Source organism: Dipodomys ordii, unplaced genomic scaffold (genome assembly GCF_000151885.1).
Source record: "Dipodomys ordii isolate 6190 unplaced genomic scaffold, Dord_2.0 Scaffold97, whole genome shotgun sequence".
Lineage (NCBI taxonomy): Eukaryota > Metazoa > Chordata > Mammalia > Rodentia > Heteromyidae > Dipodomys > Dipodomys ordii.
Genome location: NW_012267313.1, coordinates 3158121 through 3181109, shown reverse-complemented (window position 1 = coordinate 3181109; position 22989 = coordinate 3158121). Strand labels below are relative to the sequence as shown.

The window sequence follows — 22989 nt, the reverse complement described above, 5'->3', positions numbered from 1 at the left end:
TAAAGCCTAATGTTTTGAAGTATGTATACATGATGGTTAAATGTTTTGACAAAGGCAAATACATGTGGCTTTCAGCACTTGGCCAAAATTGAATAGATAACTATTATGCTCAAGCAAAAGTCCATGTGAAGCTCAAGTATTTCAGGTTAGAAAAGCTATTCTCCCATTCAACCTAATCTTTTTCATCTAATAGGTCTTACAACAAACTACTCCATGCAGAGCTACTTATAAACAGGTCTACCTAATTGTTTTAAGTACTATGGTATGTCCTTAAGATTAGTAATGTGCACTAAGTATAAAAATATTTGGGGGAAAACAATTTTTATTGGTGATAAATTAAAAATTGGACAATGGATGCTATAAAGGAAACATACAACTGGGCACTGGTGTCTAGCTACTCAGAAGGCTGAGAACTGAGGATCATTGTTCAAAGTCAGGGTGGGCAGAAAAGTCCCTGTGAGACTCTTCTCTCCAATTAACCACTCAAAAACTGAAAGTGGGGTTGTGGCTCAAGTGGTAAAGCATTTGCTTTAAGTATAAAGAGGCTCAGGAACAGCACCTAGGCCCTGAGTTCAAGCCTCACAACCAATAACAAAAAAAAAAGAAAAAGATGACATTCATAGGTTCCATAACTGTAAATGAAGACATACATAGGTTCCATAACCGTAAATGTGTTATGATTAACCCACTCAGTTTTGCTTGTCAATCTTTTTAGAGAATTTGCTATCTTCATCTTAAGACACAAGTCAAAGAATCATCTGATTGATACATGTATGTGCCAAGTATCACACACACACACACACACACACACACACACACACACACACACACACACACACACACTGCTTATAAGACTCTTCTAAATATAGATGTCCAAGAAAGTTGCGTTCATTATCTACCTAGGAGGTACACCTTTAAACCTTAAGCCCCCAAATTAAAATACAACTGCAGCAAGTTCTTCTTTTGAAATGAATATGGTTATTTTAAAATTAGCTATGCTTGAGATTGGGAAGCTGCTTAGTCTAGTCTCTCAGCAGCCCTGAGCCCAGGAGCTATGTTGAACTTGAATATACATATATATATATATATGTATATATATATGTATTACATACATATATTATACAGGATTACACTCTTAAATTATACAGGTCAGCCCTCAACCTAAGTAGTGTTTCATTGCTTGCTGATTTTATCTTTCACTTGTCTAATAAGCATGCATCCACACATTTGCTAAAATGCAAAATCAAATACCCCTCAATACTATTTAAATTGCATTGAGCCAAGGTTTGAAATATCACATTAATACAACACCCCCAGACCATGGGCTTTTTGGAAGCTGTGACCATAAAACAACAAAATCAAACTGTGAGCTATATAGACCTATTTATAAGATGAAAATGCAATCTTTTTATTTAATAAATATTTACATTGGAAATTATTTCAGTTAACAACTTTGAGGACAATAAAGGTATGGGGATATAAATTTTCCTCTTCCGTGTTCCCATAATATTCTCCCCCCTGCTAATTTTACTCTGAATTATCTTAGTCCATACAGCAGAGGATAACAGCTGCATTTAATGACACCCACACAGACTCTCAAAGATATCTAGATGAAATTTTGGCTGTGAGTTTGAGTATACACATACAGTCTTTATAACAGATGAGTTTTCTTTTCCCTTGCAAACAAACCTCAATTATAAACTCATTTAATTTAGATTAACTATGTGCCAAGGTAATTCCATTACACAAAAATGTGTTGATGTCTGGTATATTCTGACTATATTTTATTGTTAAAAAGCACTATCTAACTTGCTTTGAGAGTTTAACACTGGTTGTTTTACTGCTACAGTTGTGAATTTAAGAGAGACAATACCCACAAATCAATTCCAGAAGTAGAAATCTAGCAGCTTTAGTTACTATGTTGCAATAAACTACAAGTACATCATCTTTAAAAGAAATGTCTAGCTAATAATAAGTAAAACCATATTATGAATGACATCTAAACAGGAAATAAAAAAGCTTAAATGCATAGTGGTATTTATCATTTACGAAGAGTAATAAGAATTCTAGGTCATTAATGAAACTGATCTCTTTTCATAAGTATTGTAATTTAGGGCAAAATACACTAGTCAAATATATCATTGTAATGATCAATTGTGAGGCAACAGTTTCTTGGGCTGAATGTGCCAAATTTGAAAAGTTATTGAAAATATGGAATCTTAAAATGGCTTTTCTTATCTTCTAGACTTCATCTTGGCTAGTAACTGTTGCCAAGTCCCCTATCAATAACTCATAAATAGATCCTACCTTTGCCTTTCATAACCTGCTAAGTCATATAGACTGGACATAGAAGCACAAACACCTCATATATTTCCTCATAAGTGAAATCTCCAAAAGGTCGATTTGAATGTAGAATTGAGTGATAATACAGGTTTTGAGGTGGGCTGCAAAAGGGCAAAAAAGAATTTGGTCAGTGTCCATTGTACAAACACTGAAGTCTGTTAATCAGAAACAAAATAACTCAGTTTTGAGCTTCCCTTCCCATTACAAACAAGCTTTGGCTAATAATAAACTTGAACTGAAATGTGGGTCTTTTGATTCTCAGCCCCTTCCTAGTATATCCCACAACCCTCCATTTCTTTTCCCTGAACTCTCCTGGTCTATCTCTTCCTGGTCTGCCCATTAAAAAAAATCTCCTCTCTTAGACTCAGTCCAAACCTACCTCCTTTGTTATCTTGTCCTTCCTGGAACACATCAATTCATCTGATTCTTTAGAACCTACAATCATTTTAACAACTTTATAATACCATTTTCATTGATAGTCAGCCCATATTAATCTCATTTTATAAATACCTTTAGTTTTTCTACTCAAACAGTACTTTGCTCATGTTTTATCTACAGTGCAGTATGCTATTCTGTTGTTCATAGTATGTGCTCACTATATTCTTCTTTTATGCATATTTGGGTGTTTTTCTTTTCTTCCTTGGTACCATTTCTTAGGAGCATAATCATATAAAACAGCTAACAAGTAATTAGTAATCTGTTGTAGAAGTTGAACAAAATATATCTATTCTGTTATACATCTTTTTACAACTGTACAGAAATCTCCAAATTGGTAGGCTTTTTAAAGGTATAACCCTTCCAGATATAACACATTTTTTATCCTTTTTTAAAAATTCTATAAAAATGGAAATTAAAAGCCAGGAGCCTGTGGCTGATGCCCGTAGTCATAGATACTCAGGAAGCTGAGATCTTTGAGGATCACAATTTGAAGTCAGCCCAGGCAGGAAAGTCCATGGAACTCTTATCTCCAATTAAGCAGCAAAAAAAAAAAAAAAAAACAGAAGTGATGTGTGCCTTAAGTGATGGACTGTTAGCTTTGAGCAACAAAGCTCAGGAATACTGCTCAGGCCCTGAGTTCAAGCCCCATGACAGGCACAAGGAAGGAAGGAAGGAAGAAAGAAAGAAAGAGAGAGAGAAAGAAAGAAAGAGAGAGAGAGAGAAAAAGAAAGAGCAAAAGAGAAAGGAAGAAAGAAAGAAAGAAGGAAGGAAGGAAAGAAGAAAGGAAGGAAGGAAGAAGGAAGGAAAGGGGGAGGGAAGGTGAGAGGGAGAGAGAGGGAGAAAGAGAAAAGAAGAAAGAAATTGAAAAATTCAATGATACTATCATTCATTATTCAGTTATTCTATCTACTATTCAGTTATATTATCATTCATTATTCATTAACAGTTATGCGGTTAGATGCAAGTAATCATCACTAATAAGATCATGCCTTGGTTTTGAAAAATAGCTTTTTTATTAAAAATAACTATATTGGGCTGGGAAGTTGGCTCAGTGGTAGAGTGCTTGCCTTGCATGCCTGAGGCCCTGGGTTCGATTCCTCAACACCGCGTAAGAAAAAGAAAAAGGGGCTGGGAAGGTGGCTCAGTGGTTAAAGCGCTTGCCTTGCATGCCTGAGGCCCTGGGTTCGATTCCTCAGCACCACATAAGCAAAAACAAAAAAGCCGGAAGTGGCGCTGTGGCTCAAGTGGTAGAGCACTAGCCTTGAGCTGAAGAGCTGAGGGACAGTGCCCAGGCCCAGAGTTCAGGCCCCATGACCGGACCCAAAAAAACGCTATGGCTCAAGTGGTAGAGCGCTAGCCTTGAGCTGAAGAGCTGAGGGACAGCGCCCAGGCCCAGAGTTTAAGCCCCATGACCGGACCCAAAAATAAAAATTAAAAAAAAAGAAAAATAACTATATTATCCATGCAACTTATGAATTTCATTCCTTGATAAGTATGAGAAATAAACTAATAGCCTTGAAATGACTTATATATAATTTGTGCATATCAACTTTATTCATATTAATAAAAATTAGAAACCATCTAAATGTTACCAATAGACTAATCAACTAAATAGATGATACAGTCATACATTGCAACTTTTGGCAATTAGAAGACCAAATATTGGTGAACACAAAAATATGAATGATTTTTAAGATGTAACATTAGGCAAAAGAAGGTAGATGCTAAAATATTCCTGTCCTTGATAGGACATATGAAACTTATCCAATAAGAGCTTAGAGAATATGGAGGAGATAAAGAGCCACAGAGAACTTTCTGGAAAAACAAAATTGTTCTATTTCATAATTGGGTTGCTACTTATATGACTGTCAAAAGCTATCTACCTATATACCTAAGTGTGGGTTTTATTGTACGCAAATTATGCTTCAAAAAGGTTTTTAAACCATTGTTTAGAACAGTGATTGTGTTTTATGACATGTTTATCTTACAATCACAGAATCGCAGCTACAATAGTTAGAATCCCCAGAGAATCTTGAGTCAAAACAAAGTGAATAAAGTATCTGACTGTAATTGGTGTTGTCTCTTCCATAAAGCAGAAAAACAATTCACACTCATGCAAGCCAAATGCAGATCAGAGGTTGAAACTCAAATGCATAAACTGTATTGTCCAAAGGAGACTCATTGTACATATCTGCATAAAATGTGTAATGGAAATAATTATCAAAATACATTTCAGAAAACAAAAGTGGTTTACTTATAAGTCATTAATTAGGCCAGGATATTAAATATTGATTACCAAAAAAGTTCATTTTGAAGGTAGAATAGCTTTATGTGGCTTCACAGTTACACTGCCTGTTACCATGATGCACAATATAACCCATAGTATGGAAGTGGCCTTGTTTCTAGAACTTTATTTGATCGCCCCTGTGAGTACTGATCAACTAGTTTCCTACAAAATGGTTTATTATTTCATTTAGTTTATTAATTCCACCAGCTATTAAAGTTTTCATATAAACAAAAGGAAACTACACAATTAGGGAGAGACATTATTCTGTCAACTCCCACACATAGACAAGAAGACTAATTGTAAACAGCTGTTTTTTTTCTTTAACTAAATTAGCAATGCTTATTATGTTGAAGCTTCTGGATACAGAACAACATGCTCATGTTAATATACCTAAATTCTAACTTGGCAATAATCCTGAGAAAATCAGCAGGAAATCCATCCTCCACACATACCTATCTAGTAAGCTATAAACTAAAGAAAATGATTCTTTCGTTTTGTTGTGAAATTAAGACTGCCCATTACAACTGCTGTTAAGGGCATGCCTATGTTAAGTCTGTTGCTGGAAGTTATAAATAAGATGTCCTCAAACCAAGTTGAAGAACAAAAAATATAGGTGGCATACAGATGAAACAGGATTATCTTTGGAGGTGGCTAATTTGTGATCCCTTTCCATCTATAGGAAAGGGGAAGAGGAGTTATGCATGTGTATGGTACAGTTTAAGTGCAAACTTGTGGGCAATCCTGTCCTTAATGAATCTACAGTGCTTTCTACTCAAAAGACTGAGTAGACAGTTGTGTCTTGAACTTTTGTCCCTGAGTTTCAGGACATTGAGGAAATGGTGGTACCAGAACTTATAGCATTAACATGATGACAGGGAAATCACTTTTCTGGGTAGTACTCTAAGAGACACCTTTGAATTCAAACCTTCAGATTACCAGACTGAATGCATACTGGTGTGGTCTTCTAAGAATGGATAAGCTCTCAGCCCTAGACCTCAGCTTTTTTTTCTTTGTCTCCTTCTTCACCACCCCTCCCTCCCCCACCCCAGTAGAAGCTCCACCTGACCATGCAATCTAGGAAAGATTCTACACTAAGCTTGAGACAAAAATGTATTGCAGTTTTATTCTGTGAAAGAGAAAGACATTCTAAACATTACAAAAAATTCTTTTCTACAAAATCTTTTTTTTTTTAGAAAAAAAATAAGTGTAGAACTAAAGAAAGCTGTAAAAGAAAACTAGCTACAATTTCAGTTTTAAGATCCCACAAAGATTTTTGTTTTGTTTTGTTTTGGTCAGTCATGCAGCTTGAACTCTGGGCCTGGGTACTGTACTTGAGCTCTTCAGCTCAAGATGAGCCACAGTTCCACTTCTGGTTTTCTGGTGGTTAATTGGAGATAAGAATTTCATGGACTTTCTTTCCCGGGCTGGCTTTGAACAACAATTCTCAGATCTCACCCTCCTGAGTAGCTAGGATTACAGGCGTGAGCCACCAGCACTGTGCCCACAAAGGCTTTTGAAGCATATTTATAATCTATAAATTTTACATGGTTTTATCCAATAATTAAAAGTACACCAAGAAATACTTCCAAATGATTTTGGGAAAACAAAACAAAACAAAAACATGCCACCATGAAATCTGGCAATGGAGTTTAAACAGAGCTCTTCTGTGTAATAACTATGTAACTCAGTAGTAGTTTCTTTAGAGCAGAATTGAAAGTGCATATAATACATTTTAATGCAGAATATACAAAGATATTAAGATCGGTAATTCTACTAAATGTCAACGATTCTGGAACCCACTTATTGTAAAAGGCAGATATAATGAAATTCCATTTATAGTGAAACAGAGTGGAAGCTTAATTGCGTCAATGGAATGTAATGCACAAAGCCTGATTCCAGTAACAGAGGATATTTTGGAAATCTTGGTGAAATGCTGATTTCATTTCAATCTCCCACATCCTTCACATAAACATATACACATAAATATGTTCCAAAGTGAAGTATAATAAATCCAACATATTAATACATAAGATTATGTACACATCTATCATGAAGGGGCAGATATATGTATTTACATAAAAAGACTATATTCTAAGTTGTTTCTAATGTATTTATGGGCAGAATATAATAATGAACTAAACAACTGAAAACAAAAAAGAAACAACAGTTATTTTCAGCAAATGGCAAAATGAAAAGATGTTTCCCTCTGGAAAACAGGAGAAACCAATCTATTTTGACTACATTTTTTTAAAGCCCATGTTTTAGCTTAACTATAAAAGTCATTTTTCTAAAATCTCAACCCTCTCACTTCAAATTTTGTTATCGTGCTATAATTTTCATATAATTTTCTTCTTTCCAAAAAAGGTACTTCTTTCCATTTTGGAAAGGAAAATTTTCTAAAGAAAATACACTCCAGGATTTAGGAAGCATTGGCTTTTATGACTATGCCTTTATTTTTTTTAAATCAATCTAAGTCATTCATGTTTAACATTAATCTTCTTTTACTCTAAAAGACCAAACTTTTAGATATCCTACTTTTATATCCAAAAAACTCAAAAGCTTTGATGAGGATAAAAACAACAAGGCCCCCTTTTTGATAGACCTACAAAATTGTCATGAAGATGCTGGTAATACACAGAGACTACAATTAAGAACATAATGAAAAAGCAAAGGATCAGAAAGGGAAAAACTAGAAGATGAGTAATTCTGGAATACATTGCAACTATATATGAAAAACCCAAGAAGAAAGTCAATGAAAGCTATTTTTTAGTAAAGGGTGGTGAGAACAACAAAAAAATAGACTCTATTGAAGAAGGGGTAGAAATGGAAGGACCTTACTTTTTTTAAGGATTAAGTTGAATACATTAAAAATTTATTATTTTCAATTATTTGTTTATAATAAAGTTTTAAAGTGAAAACAAGAGTAACATCAGATAGGACGGAAATCATTAGACATTTACCTTATGGAGTCTATACTACTCAGAGTAATCTGAGCATTTATTTTGGCTAATGTCTTTGGAAGTGATTGTCACTCAGAGTACCATAATCTTAGTCATTTTTTATTCCTCTTTCTCATCTTTACCTCCTCCTCCCGCCTCCCTCCAGTGCCTGGCTCTTTATGTCTCTTTTAATACCAAAGACCATGGTGTCAGTTTCCCCCTGCCTAAGAATTAGAACTTCCTGTTTTCCTACTGTATCATTCAGTACTTCTTGTGACCATCCATGTCAGCCTCTCACCAAGTGAGGGTCCAAGAGTAACAAAACAGATCTGGTTCCCTCTATCAGGGCTCAGACCCTGATACCCTTCCTCTCAAATTCACTCCTTCATTCCAAGAAAAATAAAAATTCCTCAGCTGCTGAATGGCCAGTCCTGTCTTGCTCTGCATGAAATTTCCATTCTCCAAACAAGGAGAAAAACAGAGGTATTACACCTCTTGATCAACAATTCTCTTTTATTAATTCTAAGTGTGTCACCATTTTGGTTTTTAATAACTCCATGAAGAGACTATGTGTAAAGGTATAGCATATGCATTATTTGATACATTCTGAAGGCCTTGGAGTAGTTTTTCTATTTCAGGAAAAGAAAGCACTGTTGATAACTAAGAAGAAGTAAATGAAAATGGAAACAGGTTCCGATCAAATCAACCCATGTAAGTACCTAGAATTTACATTTTGATATCATGTAACATAATTCTCATCCAAAAAGGCTTTACATACAGAAGGTTTTGGATAAGCGAACAAAAATGAGTTTCTTACACAAAACTTAAGTGTTTTTCAACTTCTACTCAAATGGGCTGGGGAAGAGGGAGCTTATATCAAGAAGCAAAGTCATTGAAGGTAGCCTCACTTCCTAAAATATTTATCAGGTTGTGGTACTGAAAATAACCTTTTTGTATCTGTCTATATTATGTTTCAGTACTTGTAGAAATTTTTATCTTATTAAAAGTATCCAAACTAAAAAATCACTAGGGGAAAAAGTATATGCCAAAAAAAAAAAAAAAAGAAACCAAACTTACTATGGTTTCTTCATTTAGGTATTTCTTTTCTTTTCCCTTTTAGGTGCCATCCTGTGTGAGACTATAAACTTGACTGAAGCATAGTAGAAAAATAAAGGGTTAAAATATCTCATTATAAAATATGCCTTGTTAATTAACAATTGCTATAAAACAAACTTTGTTAATTAATAATTGTTAAAGAGCTGAAACTTCAAGAGGAAGAATTTGTTAATTATAGGCACTTATAGCTTTCTGCAAGAGCAATTGTTCTGGAAGTTTAACATGAAATACAAATGGTTTGTTTATCTAAGTCATTACATCACTAAAAATAAAACCATAAACAAGACCGATGCATTACTTACACAAATCCAATATTGACCTAACATGTGGAATTATGTTCACAACAGCCTGAACACAGCATAGACTAATTTAAGGTGAGAAATATTTATATACAGTATATTGTATACTCTGGAGATGATAGCTCCTTCAAAATTGAGTTTATATTGCAATGGTGGAGGGAGAAAGAAAACCAAGTATTAAATATATAAAATTATTCTAAATGAACATTGTTTAAAGAAATTACAGCAGCGTGATGAGTAGGCAAGTAAGAGCAACCTCTTAAGCCTTTCCAGGAGGTGAAATTGGAATTCAGAGAAGGTAGTACTGTTGGAATGGAAGAAGTATTCATTGTTGCTAGAAAATAGCAGAAAAAAGGATCAGTTTGACATCACAGAAAAATATGGGCTCGTTCACAAACACCCTTGCAAACTATGGAATTTGAGGCTCCTTTTGAAATCAAAATGCACTTAAGAGTTTGAAGAAGAAGCAGATCACATATACATACACATATATATGTATATACTGGTGTATATATACATATATCGTGATATGCATCATGATAAATGTATAAATGTTCTCTGAGTGCATGCTGGACCTTATGTGGAAAATGGATTGGAAAATGAGCAAAGTAAAATAGAAAGAGCAATTGGGAAGCAACTGAGACCCTATCTCAATCTAGGACTGTATATGTAGCATACTCCTATCATCCTAGTACATCGCAGTCCCGGCTTCCTCAAGCATAAAGTAAGATCCTATCATAAAAATAACCAACATAAAAAGGGGACTGGTGGACTGGCCCATGTGATAAAGCATCAGCTAATCAAGTGTGAGGCCTTGTGCTCAAACTCCAATCTGAATAAAACAATGAAGTTTCTTCCCATGCCAATCAAACTTTCTGTTACTAGATGTATATAGAAATAAATGACTAATAAATTTAATTAAATTAAAAAATATAAAGTGGGAGGAAATGAGACCATTCTACTCAATAGGACAGAGATTTCACAATTATTTTTTCACTTTAATCTTGTATAAAATTAGTTTGATATAAACTCTGACATTTAAGAAACTAGGATAGTTAGCAAAGACAAGTTTTGACTGGAAACAGAACACTGGTATGGAAATATATAAACCTATCAAAAGTTAGTTTAAATTGATTCTCAGGCCTGGATCTCACCCATAGTCTCAACTAGCAGTTTGAAGGTAAAAGTTAGTGAGATGTCATTTTAACCAATAAACTGGACATGATGGTGTACAACTGTTATTCCAGGTATTTGCTGGGAACACAGTCCCATCTGTTTAAAACTGTCCTTGAGCAGCGAAAAATTTGATCAAAAGATGGCACATTGAGTCCATGAACAATAACTCTGATCAAATGAAAACAAAAATACATGATTGATCACTTGACACACACATCATGGTATCTGATGAGAGGGACATGTCTTATGTCCAAATCTGCAAAATCTTCCAAGGGCTTTGGGAGTTACAGAATCTTTAAAGGTCAGAAACTAAAGAAGGACATCCCATAACCCAAGAAAGAGGTACAGCTCTTTTACAAGGATTCATTTCATGAAAAACATGGAGAACACTTCCTGATGTGAAGTCAACAAATACTTGCTCTGTTAATACCCAGAATTTGGAATAACAGCATGCTTTCCTTGTGTTAAAAGTTCCTTACACTGGGGATAAGGTTGCAACAACAAAACAAAATTGAAACTAAAAATAAATAAAGACACAAAAATTTTCACAGGTGTACTTGTTTTCTTCTTTTTTCTCTCTCTCTTTTTTTATTGTAAACATACTGTACAGAAGGGTTACAGTTACATGAGTAAGGCAATGAGTACATTTTGTATTGAGCATTGTTGCCCATTCCTGTGTTTTTCCCCTGCCATCCCTTCCATCTCCACCTCCACAACTCCTCCCCAATCCCCCCAAAATTGTAAAGTTCATTTTCAGTATAGTGTCTTATACATCTATTGTTACAATGGGTCAACCTATATCCTTGTTTCAGCATTTTTTTAATTTCCCTTCCCCTCCCCAAATTAGAAAAATATATATACAAGATACTGGGCACTGGGATCAAATAGTACAACAGGTGTTATACCATAGGAGAAGATCATACAAAAGAAACAAAAAGATCACATAGTACCTTAAAAACAACAGCGACAAACCAAAAACAAAAACCTTTTGTGTCCCTATCTTGGGGTTCATTTCGCTTAGCATCATCTTATATCATCATATGTACAACAGCTTTTTGCCTTTTCTGCTTGTCTGGTAAGATTATCCTAGACATATACTAGTTATTGTAAATAAGAGAAACCACGAGACCTATGTTTCTTTGGATCTGGCTTACTTAATATAATTTTTTCACAGGTGTACTTTTTAAATCTGTTAGGAATAATATGTTATTTCTGGTTTGGACAAATGCAAGAAATGAAAAATAAGCAAGGCTGACAATATGGAAGAGATTTCTTTTTCCTTCTATACATGTGTCTGTCTGGCTTTGTACTTACCCTACTTTACTTACTGAAGGGGCTCTATCTAAACTTCTGTTTGCTTGGGAGGAAATAATATGTCAGTCCTGGTGTGAAATCTAATGTGGTTTTGGCTCTGATTCCAAAGTTTACCATCCTGTGGTTATAGTCCCTAAAGGCAATGAAAAATTCCACTGAAATCCCAAAGTGCAGAACTTGCAGAATGCTCCCATGAGTCCTCAGGCCTTCTCCAGGGACACACAAAGTCCAAAAGTTTCAATAACAATAGTCAATATTTATCTTTCTCTTGTGCAAACATTTGCCCCTCTGGTGCAAAGTATTTATCATTAAATGCTGATGACCCATTAAACAAATTAAGGCAGAGCAACAGACAGTGCTTGCTCTCATGGTCATGCTACTTTCCATCAGTAACCCTCAGAAGAAAGTTCTTGCTGTAACAAGAACAAAGATCATATATGTGAAATTTTATCCTTTGGTGTATCTTCTTGGTTTGAATGGTGTACTAGATTATTTAGGTTGTTCGGAAAATAGCAAAAATAGACTCTGCTTTTCATGAAATTTCTTTGTCTAAAAAATACCTGAAAGATTATGAGTTTTAAAACATATTTAATAATTTCTTGAAAATAACCTTTGAGATGTTTCTTCTTATGTTTAAAGATATTTCTGATGATCTCAGTAGTTATATGAAAAAGTGATTCAAATGATTCTGTTAACTTTTGTTTGATTTGCCTAACTCTATGGACCAATCATTTCTAAATAATCAATGAATAATGTTGTAATATCACATTTGGATAAAAATTTCCAAATGTAAGACAGAACAGTGAATTTTCATAGAGTACAAAACTATCGCTGATGAAGTTTCAATATATCAGTGTATTTATTATATACATGCATTTATGTCTGCATAGGCATGTATATTATATATATATATATTTATTATACATATATGTCTGTTACTCTACTATTTTATATACTTAACTAAGTCAACATATATTTTAAGCCAGGCGCCGGTGGTGGCTCACGCCTGTAATCCTAACTACTCAAGAGGCTGAGAGCTGAGGATCACGGTTCAAAGTCAGCCGGGGCAGGAAAGTCCATGAGACTCTTATCTCCAGTAAACCAGCAGTAAAAAAACAGAAGAGGCACTGTGGCTCAAGCTGTAGAGCTTTTGCCTTGAGCTGAAGAGCTGATGGATAGCGCCCAAGCCCAGAGTTCAAGGCCCACAACTGACAAAAAAATAATAATAATAATTTAAATTCAGAGACAGAAATGGGACCACGCCTCTTTTCTACTAAGCAGACATTAGAGATTTGTGTGTTTTGTGTGTGTGTCTGTCTGTCTGTCTGTCTGTGTGTCTGTGTGTGTTTGATTTTTGGGGTTTGGGGCTTGAACTCAGGGCCTGAGCTGTTCAGCTCTAAGTGAGCACTCTACCACTTGAGCCACAGTGTACTTTCGGTTTTCTGGTGGTTAACTGGAGATAAGAGTCTCATGGACTTCCCTGCCTGGGCTGGTTTTGAACCGTGATCCTCAGATCTCAGCCTCCTGAGTAGCTAGGATTACAGGCATGAGTTACCACTGCCCCGCTTAGAGATTTGTTTTAAATATAAATTTTTCACCAAACCATTATAGTGAGCATGTACCTATTTTGATGCTGCAACTAATGAATAAACATTTAAATTTTTTACATGTTTAATTTCTAATACAAAAAAAGCATTAGAAAGCAGCATAAGTCAAAATTTCAATTATCTTTAAAAACATAAAGAAATCGACACCAGAAATTTGAGAATTCCTGGCACATTTTTATGATTACTTTTAATAATTTTACTGACTACTTAAGATTTGTTATTTAACCACAGGATATTGCTATACTTTTTCAGATATCAGTTCTCATTCTTACTAGTACTGCATGTTTGATATGTTTACTATATAGCTAATTTGTGGGATGAATAAAAAAAACTGTGCTATTTGTCCTTGAAAATACAGAAGTAGGAATAAAAATAAATGAGGGAAAACTCAAAGAAAGGGAGTGAAGCAAAGCTTCATGGACCAGCAATGCCTAAAGCCAACCCTATCATCTATTACAATAACAATGTTATTAATAATCTTATTTGTATGGAACATGTCATTTAACCATTACAGCAAGCTCATGAGATAGATTCAAGCCTTCTATTGTCATTTTTTCATGGGGAATTATGTTTCAAAACAGCAAAATGACGAATCCATTGGATTCCTTTTGAAATGGCTGAGGGCAAAATTATGTTCTACAGTTCTAATTACAAATCCAGAAGCATATTTTTCTAATTTATCAGAGCAAAAAATTTGAATAATTGTGGCTTACATGGGAGGCAGGATTAAAGATTTTGAAAGTACAGGGGCTATAGTAACTGTTTGTTTAAAATAGTTTGAAAATCCAGTGTTTTAAAGTTTAGGAAAGCAATTTTCCTGGAAATCTTTTGGGGTTTATGATTTTCTGAAGTAGTTTCTGTTTTGAGGGTTTTTTTTTTGTTTTAGCATTGGCCATAGATTTATAAATAGGTTGTTACAATAATTTGTTTTCCTATCCTGGTTGGTATTAAATAATATATTTCAAGACTACTTTTTCAGCAAAGTGATTAAGAAGTGTCAACATAAAAAAAAACTATTTTGAGAGATTTTCAAAACTACAATTGAACTTGCCAACTATATTGTGTATTAACTTTTTGTTTGGTTGGTTTTGTTTTTAGTTGGCCATTGGACTTAAACTCTGGGCCTGGGCACTGTCCTTTAGCTCATCCACTCAAGGCTAGCTCTCTACCCCTTGAGTCACAGTGCCACTTCCAGCTTTTTCTGTTTATGTGGTGCTGAGGAATCAAACCCAGAGCCTCACGCATGTGAGGCAAGCACTCTACCACTGAGCCACTCCCAACCCCTGTATTGTGTATTAACTTAATGAGTAGTTTTCAAAGGGCTAAACTATCATTTCTACCAAAGTAGGTGTCGATGAGGACATGAGAAAATAGCATACTGAATAGGGAAAATGGCTCATCAGACAATATGTATGAGCCATATATTTTGCTAAACTTACCAAAGGTTCTGAAATAGCCAAGCACCTAATCCTAACTAGTCAAGAGGCTGATATCTAAGGATTCCAGTTTGAAGCCAGGCCAGACAGACCAAACTAGGAGACTCTTAACTCCAATGAGTCAGTTAAAAAACCAAAACCAAAAACAAAAACAAAAAAAAACAAGTGGAGCTGTGACTCCAATGATGGAGCACCCATCTTGAGAAAGGAAAACTAAGCAAGAGTTCAAGTCCCTGTACTGGCACAAAAACAATGATAATAAAATATCATTGATTGATACTTAATAAATGAATGTCTGAAAATGAGAGATGCTTAGAAAATCATCCCAGTTACCTCATATTTAAAACATAAATAGCCAGAAAATATTGCCTAATGTTCCAGTGGTGTCTGTTTTAAATCAGTTCTCACACTGAACTACTAGCACAACTGTCAGTTAATTATAGAAACTAGTATTTCTTATCTGTTACTGACCTGTGTAACCCTGAAAGAATTCTTCAGCCTCTCTACAATGAAATAAATAGCTTGCCATCTATATTCTTTAGGCCACTTTTAGAACATATTGATCTTTTTTCTGAATAAGTTTTTTTTTAATTGTGAAAATACCATACAGAGGGGTTAAAATTACATGAGCAAGGTAATGAGCATTGTTACCTCCTCCTTTGTTTTCCCTTACCATCCCTGCCCTCCCCGTACCCCCGCTCACCCCGCCAAAGTTGTAAAGTTCATTTTTCAACACAACGGCGTGTACATCTCATTGTTGCAGTGGGTCTACCTGTATCTCTATTTAAACGATTTGTTTTTTTCCTTCCCCTCCACAAATTATACCAACATCAAAAACAGGATATGTCATATACACTGAAACTTGTCACTGCTGAGCTTTATATTCAAGTAATAAAGGAAAAAGGGGAGAAAGACAGAATAAGCATTAAGTAGATGCCAAGTATTTTCTAATTCAATTCTGTTTTGCTAAAAGGAAACACAAATTCTATTGACTAAACTTTTGCTCCTACATTAGCAGTAATTGGACTATGGATTCCATTCATCCATGTCCCACATCCATGCCTTTTCTGAAGGTAACTCCAAGTTACCTTCAAAGCAGAAGAATGTCTGTACAGGGGAACATGGTAATATGTGTGGTTATTGTTGTCTACGTGAGGAAGTTCAGAACACCACAGTAGAAATGTTTATTAAAACTGAATTCACACACCTGTGCCTTCCAGCACAGAGCTGATTTCCTTCACAAATGGCCTCAGCTAAATTTGGCAGGCCACTGTATTGAACTTTATAAATCTAAAATGAGCATTGGAATGTTCTTTAGTCCTTGTCATGTGGCTGGATCTCTTTTCATTTTTATTTTAGAAAAGAGGGTAATTATATTAACTTACTACATGGCCCTGCTAGGTAAGGAAGTTTTAACCATTTGGTACTCAAGACCAGTTGGAGGAAGAACCTTAGGAGGCGGTACAACAGCTTGGTCAGCTGGGAGAAGCATTTATGAAGGAACAGCCATAGCATTGCACAAGACACAGGACGTCTTCCCCAGTTCCCAGGACCACACAGCCCCTCAGACCATCATCATAAGGAATTTGCACGGATTAATGGGCTATTTGAGCTAGATTAAAGAAGGCAGTTGTGATGAGCACAAATAGACTAAACTCCATGATCTTTTCCTACACACCACATGTCCAAACAAAACAATGTAAAATTCTCATATTAAAAATTAAATCCAAGGGCTAGAGTATAGCTCAGTGACAGAATTCTGACTTACATTTCTGTGGTCCTGGTTGTCAGTGCCTAGCATTTTAGGATTGGAAAATAACCATTAATAGTCACTATCGTAGTAAAACATACATACCAGATGACTGAAGGGAAAACATTTCAATCCATTGTATGCATCATTGACAATATACTCATCATGTAAATTTAGCTTCTGTCTCAAAACTATCTTATGATAGTAATTACCAGTCACCTTTTAGAAGATTTATGTGAAGCTTTGGTGTACATATTTCTTAAAAGTTACAGTTGTATTGCTATATCTTATTTAGAAGCAGAAACTAAAAGAAAAAGGGAAAAAAGGAAAAGCTAAGCAATTTTCTTCATGTAACTTTCCGTCTAAATGCTAGAATTAAGTAAGACCAAATTGCATTACTTTAGTCCAAAGGTTACTGCAAGACTTACAGTGATCCTTAAAGTAGTTATAAAGATCGAAACAGAGCACAGAATAGGTTTCTGATTGCAAAAATAGGTAAAATTTCAAAGCTCGATCCATAAAAGAAGTCACTGGATCAATACATCACTGTGTCATTTTTAACAATAGTGTCTAAACTTTAGCTTTGATGTTAAAATGGACAGTAAAAAAAAAAGTGGGTAAAGGGGAGAAGGGTTCCAAGATATACATCCCTATGGGATTGTAAGTGATTTCCTTTAGGTTAAATATTCACAACAGGGAGCTGGGAAGGTGGCTCAGTGGTAGAGTGCTTGACTTGCATGCATGAGGCCCTGCATTCCTCAGCACCACATAAGCAGAAAAGGCTGAACTGATGCTGTGGCTCAAGTGGTAGAGCATTAGCCTTGAGCTGAAGAGCTGAGGGACAGTGGCCAGACCCAGAGTTCAGGCCCCAAAACCGACAAAAATAAGAAAAAAAATAATCACAACAGTTAAAGATCACTCTAAGAAACCTATGTCTTTTTTAAGCATTCTTGGGAACAATAAAAGGAGCTCTGGCAATTCCTCTCACTCAAGTTCTTTCTGAAGCAAAGACATACTTTGAATCATAGAGTAGTACTAAGAGATGACCAAGGGAAGAAAAGATGCATCAGAAGACATCAGTTCTACAATGAAGACTGATGAGATTTCATTAATTCATTTAACACTGCTCAAAACTTCCTAATACCTACTCATTACACTGAGACTCTGGAGCAAAATCATTGCGATAGTCAATGTGCTATGTATTCTAGCATCTCATTATTTCTCTGACTCTTCTCATTATACTGACACCCTTACAAGTCTGTTCCCTGAATGAAGATTAATCTTCCACCTATCTTCTTTCCCACACTAACTGCAAGTATTCCTTCAAGTATGATCACCTTACTCAGTCATTTATCAATTTATTCATAATAGTACACTCGCCACTCAGAACTTCCGGTTGCCTGCTGTAATTGTTGGTTTGTCACTTAATATATTGTATGTAGTTTATTGCCATATTATTTCCTTATTGTGTGTTCTCCTATCTTCCCATCTCTACCCCCAACTAACCATTAGCTCTACAAGGACAAACATTTTGAACAGCTTTGATTCACATTCTAATCTATATAGGCCCAAGCCCAAAAACTTTTCATCAATTTCTTTTATTAATTTTATTGTAACTGATAGTAAATGTTGACTATGTTCTTATTCTCAGACAGATATTTTATCTATTATGAATTAATTTTGCTAAACTATTAGGTCAGTAGATAGTGAATAAAACAAGTTCCATATGGAACAAAATGTAAAAATAATAATTCCAGGTTTGTGTCCACAATGAGGACCCTGAAATTTTCTTAGATGATTTATAATTATTTTTCTGTACTTTATAAGGTAAGATGTTTTAGAGTCATGCAATTGGTGGTGATGTGGAAAATCCTTACAGAACATTGTAAGTGTTCTTGCCAAAAATGTGTGAGGATTGTCTAAAATATGTTTTCTATTTGAAATTCCAAAAGGCATCTAAACACACATTAAAATACACTTCACATTTTGTTGACATTCTGAAATTTTTCAGACTTTTAAAGACAAGTATGCACTACACAAAGAATAGATTATAGTATCCGCATTTTGGGATTGAACAATGACTAGAAACTTCATGCACCTTTATTTTTTCTCAGCAGACGTATCCCATTTTAATGGGGTGCCAGCCACTTGGGCATCTCATCACTATGTGGATGTTTCTAGTGACAAGGAGCCCCAAAACAATCCAGTTATTGCCAAAGTGCTCAAAATGGTCATGAGTTGATATGGAGAAGAAGGAGCAGGTTTCTCCCTTTTATCAAACTCAAGTCTTCCTAGCTTTCATATTCTTCCATGGCTCCCAACTCACCCTTTAGAAAGAACATTTAGTCCCTTCATTTTTATAACAATCTTTGTAAAAATTTGCAAGTAGCTGTTATGATTTTCTCTCCCTAGATCGTTCTATATCAAATCAAAAGATTTTACTTGGAACACTTCTCCTACGATTTTTTTTTTTTTTTTGTCGGTCGTGGGGATTGAACTCTGGACCTGGGCACTGTCCCTCAGCTCTTCAGTTCAAGGCTAGTGCTCTATCACTTGAGACACAGTGCCACTTCTGGTTTTCTAAAGGTCTTTCTTGCCCGGGCTGACTTTGAACTGTGATCCTCAGATCTCAGTTAGCTAGGATTACAGGTGTGAGCCACCAGTGCCTGGAAAAATATTTTCAAACTCCTAAGCATGCTGATCTTTCCTTTCCCTTCTGTCCTATTTCCTTTCCTACCATTTCCCTTTTCCCTTTCCTTGTTTGTCAAGGGAGTACCAGCTCTGTTTGCTTCTTTAAATTTTACTTTTCTGTCACCAGGTCACACTATACATTTATATTGGAATTCCTGCAACTCAGACTGGCCTGCCTCATCCTATCTTTGGCTCATTCATTTCTAGGAGACAGCAGAGGGAAATGTTTAATATTAGGATTTGAATTGTAAAGCCACTTAACATATGTGATCTGTTAGTAGTCTAGAGACTATATAGACCTAATATTGCTAAACCAGTTATTCATAAGCTTAGCCACCTCAATCAATTTGGGGTTACCTGAAGTTTTTACAAGATTAGATTTTTATGCTTTCCATAAAGCCACTGCCAGGGTAGGTACACATAGAAATTTCTATCTTACCACTTGAGACTTTGAGAATCATTTTGATCTACTATTCACTGTTCTTTGGAAACTGTGTTTCACTCTGTTTCAAGATACTTATCATCATTCTTTCATTTCCATAGAGAAACTTAAAGCATGTTGTTCCACTGCCTTATTGAAATGTAGAATGATGTTGACAATATTCTCCTATTTTGTTGGCCTTGAATCTAGCCAATTAATTTTCCTTGGGATATCAAACTTGCCAAATCAATGTTACCCATAATACAATTCTCTATGCTATAAGGATCGTGAATGCTTTTAAAGAGAAAATAAACAAAATTGGTTAAATTTCTAACTTAACTACAACAGTTAAAATGATTCCTTCATATCAACATGCTTAATAAAATGGCACTTACTGTATGAGAAAACAGAACTCCTTAATAATAAGTACTTGGCCAGGAAAGCAAAAAGAAAATAATAATCAAAAACAGAAAATTTGAGGATTGCCAAGAAAATACTTCTTCACAAACTTTTCTCCAATGATCCTCACTAAGAGGTTGCTTCAAGCAAGAGCATTGAAAAGGAAATATAACCTCCAAAATTAAAAGGAAAGAAACTTTGAAACCATAAAAAAGAGTATTTCAGAATGAACAATACTGGAAGTATATTTGATTGTTATTATCATTGTTATTTTCTAAACTTCAGTTTTAAAATTATCCTGTGGGAGTAATAATAGCTGAAGATGAGAAGAGATCTTGCTTATAAGCATTTTTAAATTATAAAACCCTACACAAATGTAAGGTGTCATAAAATATATTTGATATGTGTTTTTATTATTAACAAATTTCAACCATTATATCAGAGTCAGCCCCTACCTCCAAATATATTTCAAATGGCTATGAATAAAGACAATAAAAGTAGTAGAATACAGATTATGACAGTGTAGAGTAGCTATGTTATAGTTTGGTGAAGATGTCTTATTCTACAGTCTCTATGTGCTCTCTCAATAGATTGACTCTAAATCTTTCCTTCTGAATTCACTCACCTCATGCCTGAATCATAAAGAAAGCAGTTAAGTTTACTTCAATTAAGAGAGAGAATCAAGGGGAAGGAAAAGGAGGGAACGTGTATGCACCAAGGAAAATATTAAGGAACTATTCTGCTTATTTCTGCATATTTCTGCCCAGTTTGATGGGAAAAAATTGCTATCCCAGCCCTTGCTTTATTCCCACCACCTAAACATATTAATAGTAATGTGTATGGTTAAAACATACCATATAAAACAAAGGAGGAGACAACAATGCTTGATAGGAAATGTACTCATTACCTTACTCACGTAACTATAACCCCTCCATACAGTATTTTTACAATGAAAAACATTTTTAAAAAGTTAAAAAAAACATACCATATAACTGAACTATTTTAACTTAATAGTTAAGAGTTGATTTTTCAACTGCCAAAGATGTTCTCAAAATCATACTCTCAAGAATTCTGCTATTTAAACTATGTTGACCCTGCTTTACCTCTGCAAAGGCAGATGAAAAAGTTATATAGAGAACTCAAGGTCATTTTTTTATTCTAGGAATTATAGTCAGAGAGTTATTATTATAGCAAGGAGCTTAACTAGTGTTTCATTTATTTAAAAAAGAAACATACTGAAAAAGATGATAGGAGAAACATCAAAACTGTTAGAAAATGGGCAAATGTACGTTAAAACATTCCAATGGTCTATATCTCTAGATGTTGTATTCTTACATAGTAAGATAACAAATCTAATATTTCTAAACTACTTATCTACTTAATTCAGGTTTTCCAGCTTACATAAATACTAAAATAATGTGTCATGAGTTATAATTCAAGTGCTGCAATGTGCTTCTTTTAAAATGCATGATAAAGTAACTCTTCAAAGACTCCCAGGAGTTTTAGGAAGGCTATGCATATAAATATTAAAATGCTCTGATGAGAATGATTTAAGTCACACTAATACCAAGATTTACAAATCCCTTGAAAAGTGTATCTGGTCATCGTGGTCTTATAATATATACGACTTGGAAGTCTTCTCTGAATTAGACCAAGAGGACAGAGTTCACTATGATAAAATAGAAGACAGAGATAGGATGTGAATATGAAAAAAAAATAGAAGCTCAAGTCGTTTTGCCACGAAAGAACTCACATATCCAAATACTTTACAAATCCATTCAGATAATTAGAAACAACGTCGCCTAAAATTAAAAAGAAAATTAAAAAAAAACGCATGAGTTGCTTTTCATAAAGTTCCAAGACGAACTTGCAATTGGGGAGAGAACTTTTAACGCAGGGATTGGGGGAAAAAAAAGTTTACCCCGGAAACTTTGGGGGAGGTATCGTAAATGAGTTTATAGCAAAGGAAGAAGACTAAAAAGCGCTCCCCGTTCACCCTACATCACTCTTTAAGGGAGTTGACCCTGAACTAGCATCAAGTTTGGTCCCCCAGGCCCAAAGACAATGCCAAGTTCCCAGCTAGAGGGGAACCAGCCAGAGCCCTGGTTTCAGGGGAGAAGCTGCAATCAGCAGCTGGTGCCTTGACTGTACCTCTTTGTGGGTGTGCCTGCGACTGCCGCCGCTGTGAGGTCCCCTGTGCCCGGCCGCCTCCGTGGTCCCCCAGGAGGAGGAGGAGAAGCAGGACTCCAGCCGCTCCTGGCATCTTGGTGGAGCTGGGAGCCGATCCCCTTCTCCTGAGCCTCCCGATCGTAGGGCCTGGCTTGAGAGCAGAGTGAGCGGCAGCAGCTGCTGGAGAAGGGGAGGAGACGGCCCTCCCCGCCTTAGCCTGGGCTCAGCAGGGTGGGGGGAGAGAAAGAGGACACTCCTCCCCTCCCCTTCCTCGGCCCCGGGCCTTTAAAGGGTCCTCAGTCCAAAGATCTTTGCTACAGCTCAGCGTGCCATCCTCAGAAACTGGATCATCCCTTTGCTTGGCCCGTGGTCTAAACTTCTAAACTAAGCAAGTCGCTGAGAGGAAAACACTTCGGGATGTGTAAAAATCCCTACACATGGAAAACATTATTTCTGGGAAATCTGTACAGCTAGGAACTTGAGCTCCTGGGGAAGTCCTGGTGAGACTGTCTGCAGTCAGGTGCGTCTGGGTGGGTGATTTACTCTGTTCACGGTCAGGCCAGGAGACTTGCTCCAGGGGAGATTCCTGGCAAGGTAGCAAAGT

At 35.6% G+C, this 22989-nt stretch overlaps 1 protein-coding gene across 1 annotated transcript in view; it reads right to left on the bottom strand.

The window, feature by feature from the left end:
* The window catches only part of Lama2 (laminin, alpha 2), a 544126-nt gene extending 521647 nt beyond the window's left edge, over nucleotides 1–22479 (bottom strand). The window contains exon 1 of the mRNA XM_013026778.1: nucleotides 22368–22479. Within this exon, the coding sequence (XP_012882232.1) occupies nucleotides 22368–22479 (112 nt within the window). The remainder of the gene's footprint in view (nucleotides 1–22367) is intronic.
* Nucleotides 22480–22989: the final 510 nt, after the last annotated feature.